Below are 9,760 nucleotides of genomic sequence, written 5' to 3'. Positions count from 1 at the left end.
AAGTTATCCCATATTTTGATATAATTTCAATTGAATATACCTGCACAGCCAGTTCGCAATATATATGAATATATATATATATATATATATTTAAAAAAGACCGAGTAATAGCGGCCCATAAAAATTGAAAGCCGAAACTTTGAATTTAACAATTTACATTTATGAAAGTTCATAATTATTAATTATTATATTAATAGTAATTTTTATATTGATTATAATATTAATTATTAATTAATTATTTTTTAATATTAATTATTTTACAATGTTGTTTACCCGGTCAGCCATGTTACCTTTTGAATTTGGTTACTTGCTATTTTCTGATATCTTTGTCGATGGGAAAGGGCACGTTGAAGTGAATCTCACCTAATAATTTCATCAAATGAAACTCAAAATAATGCTTTTTTGCCATTGATGTTTAATTACATTGTCTTGTAATCGTAAGTCATGTTTATAAGTTAATGCATTTATATTTGACAAATATATTTTAAATTAGATTATATAAACAAGTCGAATGAGCTGTTTATGCTAGCAGCCAGCAGACTTAGCAATAGCTGATTAGCATTTCTCCGTGATGTAATCTTATAGGAAATTAGATTTAAGCTGTTAAGTTCTTGATAAAGTAGTCTTCTCTAAAGTAAACTTTGAAATGAAATAATAAAAATTGTGGCAACACTTAGAATAATACCCGGTTTCTTGTCAAACACAACAAAACGTGCCAACTATCCAGAATTTGCCAAAATTCCGCCATTTTGGATAGTTATGAACTTAGATGTAAACAATATGGGATATGCAGAAACAAAAATTGTTATCCCTTATGTCTACGGGATGGTAACAAATGTCATTTGAGATTGAAATAAAAGAATTATCATAATTCGCTCCGAAAAAAATAAATTATTTTTAAGTCCTATCAAGAGTATTTAATTTTTACAATACTGATTTGAACGTAGCTTTATTAATCTCCCTTTGTAGTAAGCATCAAGCCTACAATAAGTCCATACAAGCCAATAACTTCACAAAATATTAAAATTAGTACCATACCAATGAACAGTTTTTCTTGATGCACACATTCTCTAACACAACAATCGCCTACAATCCCTATGGCATATCCGGCAGCAACACCAGTCATACCAACACTTATGCCACATCCTAGAGCTAGATATCCTTTGACAGCCGAATAACCTTTACTTGCTGATTCAATGCCATACGATATCAATACTGCAGCTACGAGACCATAAATTGCCAAGACACCAGCCATAACTACTGGTATTAGAGATTTCATAATTATATTTGGTTTGAAAGTACCCGCAGTACTAATTGCAACTCCAGCTTTGGCTGTTCCGTAAGCTGCTCCTAAGGCTGTCAGGCTCATTGCTAATGTAGCTCCCACTGATCCAAAGAAACTGCCATAAATTACATTTTCATGCGCCATTGCATTATTAGCATACAAATATAAAATCTATATTTTTCTGTAATAAAATTCGGAGTTCCACTTTAAAGAGAATAACAACACATTTTACAAACACAGTTACAGTCTACAAATTTTATGCTAACTGGTAGTAGTATTATAGAAATAAGATATTTCTAAGAGTAATGAAAAAAAATTATGGGCATGTGAAAAGTAAAAGTCAAGTAAAGAGACTAATTACTCATATATAAAAAATATCAAAATTAAAGTATATTGAAATCATCATTTATTTTATGATTATGGATATATTAGGTGATACAAAAATGAAATTCTATATTTCTGTGAGTAATGAAATAATCAAATATTTTTCTGTTAAACAAAAAAAAATATTCTGAGAAAAATGTATATAAAAAATATATTGGCTAATTTAAATCTTTATGCCAGCAATGATGCAACTAAACTTTTAAATATCAAAATATAGACGCGATATGGTTCAAAGAATTTAGAAGTTTGAATGTGGCAATTAATTATAAATTTGCTTTATAAGACTGAATTAATTATAAATATGCCTTTTCTCTGTGTTAAATGATTCACTAATTCTGCAATTAAAAATGGGAAAGCTTAAATTTCGATTCGTGCCAAGTGAGAGCATCTTGTTATGGTATCTAACAAGTGGAGAATCTTTCGAATGAAGAGGAGTTATCCTTTCACCACAGGTGGCAATCTAGGCTAAGATTCAGATGAAGTTAAGTATTATGGTCTTTGTTCGAGGTTTATACCTTTTTTTGTCTCTAAGCAAATCATGCCAACTATCCAAAAACTCGCCAAAAAGTACATCTCTTATATGAATGCAATAAATAGTAACTAGTGGCTAAATTATAAGGATATATTTGGCGAGAAATTGCCCCTAAAAATTCAACTTTCGCATTGCCAATTGATAACTGAATCAGCCTTTCCGATTGAAGGGAAATTTATCATTTTGTATAAGAATTCGGTACTTTTCCGTTAGCGTGAGCAAATATCGCCAATTGTGAACCAAACGCGAATTTGGCGGAATTCTACATTATTTGGTGATTTTTCGCTTGCGCCCGGCTAACGGAAAAGTGCCAAGAACTCTTATGAGGAAAATTTATGTAATATTTTGCAAAGTGTATTTTATTAAAATCGGCAATAACGTATACCTTTATAAAAATGGAATTTTCATTGTAAGATGAAGGAACAACAAAATTTTGTATAGATTTGTTCTCCTTTTTTTTATCTTAATTTATTAAACTTAACCATTAGCATAAATTCATGGCACATTAGTATTTTAATTCAATACTGTCAATTCTATACTATTTGTAACATTATCTAGAAGTTTGTTATGTTTTACCTAGTAGCAGTTATGTAACCAGTTACCTAGCCAATTATATTTACCTAAAAGTTAGTTATATAACCAGTTACCTAGTAGTTGTGTTTTAGATAGTAGTCAGTTATGTTTTTAACGTCTGTTCTTCTCATTATTCAAAGATCTGTAAAATGCAATCCTGAACTTGCTTATCTTGAATTAATTTCGCATCTTACTGGGTGGTATATAATTTTTTAAATGATGCAATGGCTTTGAAAACGTTGGCAGTTAAAACCCAAATGACCTTTGTCCCCAAAAGATCTTCAAATTACTAATCGTTATCACGTGAAGAATGGTAATTTGCCTGCAGCCAAATGAAAAATGAGAATTATAATGAATTGTTCAATTATGATTCTATCCATGGTTAATCATATAGTAAAATAAGATTGTATTAGTCAAATATTATATAGTGGCATAAATATAAGAATTATATCATTCGAAATTTGAAAATAAATTTGTGTATTTAAAATTATTTCGTAATTTTATATGATTTCTAACATAAATATTTGTATACATTTTCACTCACATTTTCGTTTATAAATATTATAAAGTTTTTTCATTAATTTTTCTAGTCATATGTCTACGCATGTTGAAATATTATTTCAAAGTGGACAACATGTTAGGAAGTTAATTTAAATATTTTTTTTTTTTCTTCATATGAGTGCTATATTCGTAGACAGCCTCTTGCATCTCTCTCTCTCTCTCTGTGTCTGTGTGTGTGTGCATGCGTGCCAATGCAATACAGTTTGTTCATTGGAATGACATACTTGTCCCTTGCAAAGGATGTATAATTGCTTATTCATATTAAATACTAGCGGCTTTACACAAATTAATTTTCTGTCAGCTGCCATAAAATTTGAAAATTATTAAACTTTAATTGATACAAAATCATTTTTTATTGAAACCAGGCATGATTTTTAAAAATATTACTACAGAAAACAAAATCATTCGGCATTGAAGTCTTATGTACACTACTGAATAAGTTTTATTATTTAAGCAATATTTTAAAGAATTATTCAATAAAAATTTCCCTGGCTCATCATAAAATGCAGTTTTTAGTTTTACTTTCAAAAGAATTTAAATGAAGCAAATAATAATATTTTTCTTTATTTCCGTCAATAAATACACTTTAAAAATAACGAAGTCAAAATTTTATACAGTACTTTGGTCATATTCATATTTGATCAAGAATCATATTATGCGAAATATTCTTGACACTTCAGCTTTTAAACAAAAAAAAAGGTTCTCAAATCAGACCGAATTATGAAGTTATGAATTACAATTTTAGAACAATCAACATTTTCATAATCTTGGCTCAATCAGCCTTGGAAAAATTCCAGTGTTTATCTTGTTTGACACGGTCAAGGGGGTGATAAAAAATCTTGTGTTTTTATAAGATAGTTATAACTTGCATAATTCATGAAAATTTAGACGCAATAGAGTGAACCTTCCGTTTTAATTAAAATTGTTTGTCTTTTGCAGCCAACTGGGAAACTGGGAATATTGGTTATATTTAATTTTCTTTAAATAGTGTAGATATAATTTCATGTTCATTATTACCCCAAATATCAGTATTTTGAAAGCTAGTTAATCGTCTTTCATATGCGTTATTCATTCTGTACGTGAACCTTTCAAATGGTGATCAGTCCCATGATATCAAAGGGCTATAAAATTACTAAATGTGCTGTTCGTCTATTTTTCTAAATTTCATGACGTTTTAACTTTATTTTTTAAATTGTTATTAATCATAATAGATTTAAATAGAATCCTTCTTCTTTAGTTTTCAACAATGGAAAAAAATTACGCTCCTAAAAACTCAGTGAAATATTGAAAACTGTTTGAATTTCAAAGTATGAATTTCAATGTAATCGATTGTGGTAATTAGTTAAAAACCCTTTATTTTTTTTTAAAAAAAAATGCCCACATTTAGAAAAATGCGCAAAATTATTAAATTGGTATTATTAAAAAGATAATTTTTTTTTTATATTTTAAAAGGTTGTAAAAATACTTTTGGGCAGTAATATTTTCCGAAGTTATCGCTGAAAAAATGACATTTCACTTAATTTTAAATTAGTTAAAATTTCAAATAAAATCTTTCCGGGGTGCACATTCCAGAGGTGTACATGTTGTAGATTTCCTATATCAAAGTCATTCAGTCTGGGTTGTAAAGCATCAATACACACACACACACACATTCATATTCATTATTAGCATAGATAATTATTATGGCTCTTAAATTTGCCTTCTTTTAGCTGTTATAATATTTGAGCTCAATAAGACTTTTTAAAAAACCAAGTTATTCAAAAAAAAAATCTTGTTTTTTAATAATTTATTTCTACCAAATGCTGCTTAGGTACTAATACCTTAAAATTAGAATGAATTGGAATGAATGATTGATAAGATATAGTATATAAAATCTTTTATATTTATGTTAAATGTGCAAAATTCAAAAGAATGTTTCATGTCACCAGGAATCAGAACTTGTTTAAGTCAATTTTCTAAATGGAAATAGTTCCTTTCTTTGGAAGAATCGATGTTTGTGGACTTTCTTTCTCGGGACTTGCAGCCTTCATCGCAGTGGAGTAAAGATGCAGCAATCTTATAATAGGTGATTCAAATAACAAGGATGCCATGAAAGCAGTAACTAACGTCCAAAATAACAAGCGAAGTAAAAGTGTTGCCTGAAATAAGAAAAAAATAAAGGTTTGTATTTTTAAGCCAGATTTCAAAAATAACACCTTAAACAATTTTGATCCAAAAGGTAATAAAGGCATTTTTTTCTTTTCATTTATTTGATCCAAAGTTCATTATTTTAACAGATATGATGATATATCTAAAGCATCACATTTTTATAATAATGACAAATTTATACAAACCCATGACAAGTCCGACAGCGCACCTTCATATATTGCCGTTTCGTCTATAAATACTTCGACACTTAAAAAATATCCCTCCAACACAATAGTTTGTGCAAGAAGTCCACAATAAGACAGACGAGAAAGAGGCTTAAAAATTGGGTGAGAAAGAAATGCCCCGATCAGTCCTGAAAACAATCAAGAAGTTTATGAAATTCCTTATGTAAAATTAAAATTATGCTTAATGACAAAGAAATATTTACGAATTTGATAAGAAATATATTTTATTACATAAATGAAAAAAATTAGCAAAGATACAGATATATACAAAAAAAATTAAATATTTAACTTTATTAGCGCTTAAATTAAAAATCTGAATAAATTTAAAACGCTTATTATAAAACACAAAGATATATCTGCGTTTTCAATAAATTCTCCAATCATCGATTTGGAGAAATTATTGAAAGTACTTAATCAATAAATTCTGATATTTGATATTTTAATTATTTCAACAAAGTTTCCCAATTTTCAAAGTGTAAAGTTTGATGGAATTCGAATTTAATCTTCAAATATCAGCTGCTTTGATCTCAGATTTATGTATAAGCAAAGAAAAAAATCTAATTTATATCTATTATACTTTTAGCAGCAGCTGCTTGACTTATGTATCATAGAGGAGAAAAGTTGCTTTATTTCATGTTTTTCTTTCCTCGGACATGAGAAAAATTTGTTTATCTTATAAATTTTTTGAGGTATAATCAGTCCATAAAAACGTTTTGCCAACTAATTTCAAGAAAAGATGGAATTCTTAATAGATGGCATGTCAATAAAGACGTTTTAATTTATTTCTTATACGTATATATATAAATTGCTGGGGGTTTTTTTTCGGCGGCATATCAAGTTACCATCTAAAATCCAATTTAATTACATGAAAAGTTTTAAGATTTTTTAAATATCTTTAGTAAAAATTTGATATCAAAAATGTTTATTTGATTTCAATGATTAAAAATATATGTCCTGCAAATCTGAAGAAAATCTAATTTTCTGTTTGTTTAAATTCAGAAACTTTCATACTTGTACAAAGAGTATGACATAATTTTAACTATTTCGTTTAAGCAACGAAACACAGTTGAAGATTTTTTCGGCTTTTGGCCTGTAACAAAAAAACTTCGATACTACAAGAATTCTAATGTAACAAATTCTTTAGAATAAATCTATGTAATGAATATTTCAGCTCCTTATAGTTGTTGGCAAATTATTATGTGACCATTATAACAAGATAAAGTGTGTCATTTAATTTTTAAGCTAATAAATCCTCTTCGGCGATGAGTTGTTCGCCCATCAGTTATATATTTAAAACAACTGACAAACCCAAAGAAACATTTCCCCAGCAACAAGCATTGTACCGGTTATCCCAATTTTTATTTCACATAAAATTGAAGTTATCAATCGTCCTACGAATTTCATTTAAAATGATTTGCTCCCTTCTCTAAGCCATCGTATTTCTGGAAGATATTTCAAAAGCATCATTTCAGTGCGCATTCTTTGAGTCAACAGTGTGCACTTAACAACCACTTAATAAAATATTTAATACACTAATTTTACTAATTATTAATGCATATTAAAGCTCAAAACCACTAGATCACCATCAAGAGTCGTCTAAATTTTCTACCTCAGTTTCTTGAAATACTAGATAAGAACCTCACATAAACAACTGGAAAAATTTCGGTCCACTTTCGTCCTAAATGTCTACATTTAGGAAGAAAGTGGACCGAAATTTTAAATAGAAAAAGCTATTTAAAATTTATCTAATAAAAATCTTAAAGCTTTTCATTCTTTCATTCAAAGCTACATATTAAAATGCTATATCATTATTAGGCAATCATAATTTAAAATGGCATTTTTTAGTTTGATAAGATGAATTCCATTAACATTCATTGAGATGGCTGCATTAATGTTATTAGTATAGTTTTTGATGATAATAAGATTATTATATCAATCAACTTTAACTACGTTTTACCACAAAAAAATTATAACCAATAGTTACAATAATATACGTAAAATTTTCACGATATTGACAGAGCATTCTGATTGATTAGCTATACTTCAAAGTGGCGAAACTTTTCAGTTGGCGATGTAAATTGATGAAATCTTTCCAGTTGCTGAAATTGAAAACTGAGTCACAATTTTAATTTATAATATCTCTCGCAATGCAGCGGAAAGGGGTAAATGGTCAGTCATGATTTATCAAGTGGTCAAAAGCATTCACATGAAGAAAAAAAAAGGTTCGATATTGGTATAATGATTATGGCTGAGAATTTTATAGAGAATCTATACAGAAGTAGTGTGCTTTTTATTTCTCACGAAAACAGAGAACGATGGGAGAGAATAGACAACAGTTGATTTAGGAGTCATTAGTTTTCATAAGAAATGCATTCTTTTCGAAATCGGTCCAGAGGTTAGGGATGGCGAATTCTGATGTTGGATTTCCTCTTAGATAATGTACAGAGAAACTGTGTTTTTTCTATTTCTTCAGAGATGGTGGACAAAAGACTATTAATATCTAATCATATCTAAAAATCATGAATTTTAACAAGAAATAAAAATAAGCAAAATCGGGTCCGTGGTTAGATCTAGGCGATTGTTTTATTTGTTTTCCTCATTACTTTAAGTATATCGTTAGTTACAAAGCAATTATTCTAACAAAAATACTACTTTCCTTTCCTTCTTTTAAATTCTTGATACGAAACATTCAAATAAGCACTTCAATTCAAATTATATGCACATTTATAAGGAAGGCAAGAAATTTTAAGTATAATTATTAAACAGTCATTATAAATTAATCAAATATCATATAGCATTTAAAAGCTCTCGTATTCCTAAACTGATTTTAGAATTAAATTTACCTTTGACACCACTTTCGTGTTTGAAACAAAGAGAGCGCAAAATATCCATATTCTTTCTTAGAATGACCACTGGAGCTATGAATTCTTTAATGACACTTTGAGCATGCATTTATATCATTAATTCTTTTAAATGCACACAACAGATAGCAGAAACGGAAATCTCTTTGATAAGCATGTCGTCATTGTACAGTTTCAATCCACCATCGACAATAATATTATCAATATTTTTTGGAGCAGACTAGTTTTCTTACATAGATTTTACACTTTGCTGGTTTATCGTTTGACATTCAGTATAATGTCTAGAAAATGAAAGAAATGTTAATCATTTTATATTCCGCGGGCTAGTTTTTGTCATTCTATAAAATGTCAAAGTATTCTATAGAAAGTCGACTTTTACACATTGCCGTTATTTATTATGTACCCCACATTAAAGGAAAAAATTTTTAACAGAAGGTATTGAAATGTTATCTAGAAAAATACTTCTGTGCCTTCTTATTTTTTTAACAGAACTCTGAATTCTTAATTAAGTTTATGCAGAAATTTTAAAAACTGATAATATTAAAAGTTTATGTGAGAAAGCTACCAATAAAACATTGATGCAACTAACCTGCTTGTCCCGTGGAACACACAAAAAGAAGCCACGAAAAGCTACAAGAATTTAAAAGGTATTTGACACCGTTAAAGATGGCTATTTCCCAAGCAGATCTTTCTCCGTTACAGAAAGTGAAGCAAGTGATCCATATCAGAATAGCAGATATCAGCCACCCGAAGGACAAAGTCAACTGTAGATTAGAAAAATATTTTCAATAAACCAGTAAAAAGGCTAATTTTAAAATGTGAAATAAAATTAATATTTTAATTTATGTCCGTCTGTGTTGTTTTAAAAATTACTTGGTGCACAATTTGGCAACATTTTGTGAATTAATGCCTAACTAGATTTCTTATATTAATGGGAGATGACCATAGGATGCCTTTGTCGATTCAAATCTCATGGGAGAAAATTTATTCTGTAGGTTTGGGGGATAATAAGTATTCGTAAAATAAAGAATGAAATCATTAATTAGGCTTAAAAAAATTATAAAATTGCATTACGAAACATACCAGATTCCTTGTTTCTAATATAATGAACTCACGAAAAATCATGAACATCCGAAAAATCTCGCTGCTCCTTTAATTAAAATTGCATATTATCTTACGCTGAGTGGCATCA

The 9,760-nt window shown here is 28.7% G+C and overlaps 2 protein-coding genes across 2 annotated transcripts in view; both read right to left on the bottom strand.

The window, feature by feature from the left end:
• Positions 1 to 952: 952 nt before the first annotated feature.
• LOC129962187 (V-type proton ATPase 16 kDa proteolipid subunit c-like) lies at positions 953 to 1,429 on the bottom strand. Its single transcript, XM_056075927.1, has one exon. The coding sequence runs from the start codon at positions 1,427 to 1,429 to the stop codon at positions 953 to 955; it is 477 nt and encodes a 158-aa protein (XP_055931902.1).
• A 3,721-nt stretch (positions 1,430 to 5,150) lies between these two features.
• LOC129961652 (nose resistant to fluoxetine protein 6-like) overlaps positions 5,151 to 9,760 on the bottom strand; it is a 44,279-nt gene continuing 39,669 nt past the window's right edge. Inside the window, exons 12-14 of the mRNA XM_056075179.1 lie at positions 9,158 to 9,332; positions 5,669 to 5,835; positions 5,151 to 5,473 (exon numbers count right to left, since the gene is read on the bottom strand). Coding sequence (XP_055931154.1) covers positions 5,291 to 5,473; positions 5,669 to 5,835; positions 9,158 to 9,332 — 525 coding nt within the window. The 3' untranslated portion in view covers positions 5,151 to 5,290. The remainder of the gene's footprint in view (positions 5,474 to 5,668; positions 5,836 to 9,157; positions 9,333 to 9,760) is intronic.

Source organism: Argiope bruennichi, chromosome 2, assembly GCF_947563725.1.
Source record: "Argiope bruennichi chromosome 2, qqArgBrue1.1, whole genome shotgun sequence".
NCBI lineage: Eukaryota > Metazoa > Arthropoda > Arachnida > Araneae > Araneidae > Argiope > Argiope bruennichi.
This window is presented reverse-complemented; position numbering and strand designations above follow the sequence as displayed.

Excerpts from the sequence above, each read along its gene's own strand:
- LOC129962187 (XM_056075927.1), bottom strand. The coding sequence starts at position 1,429 with ATGGCGCATGAAAATGTAATTTATGGCAGTTTCTTTGGATCAGTGGGA.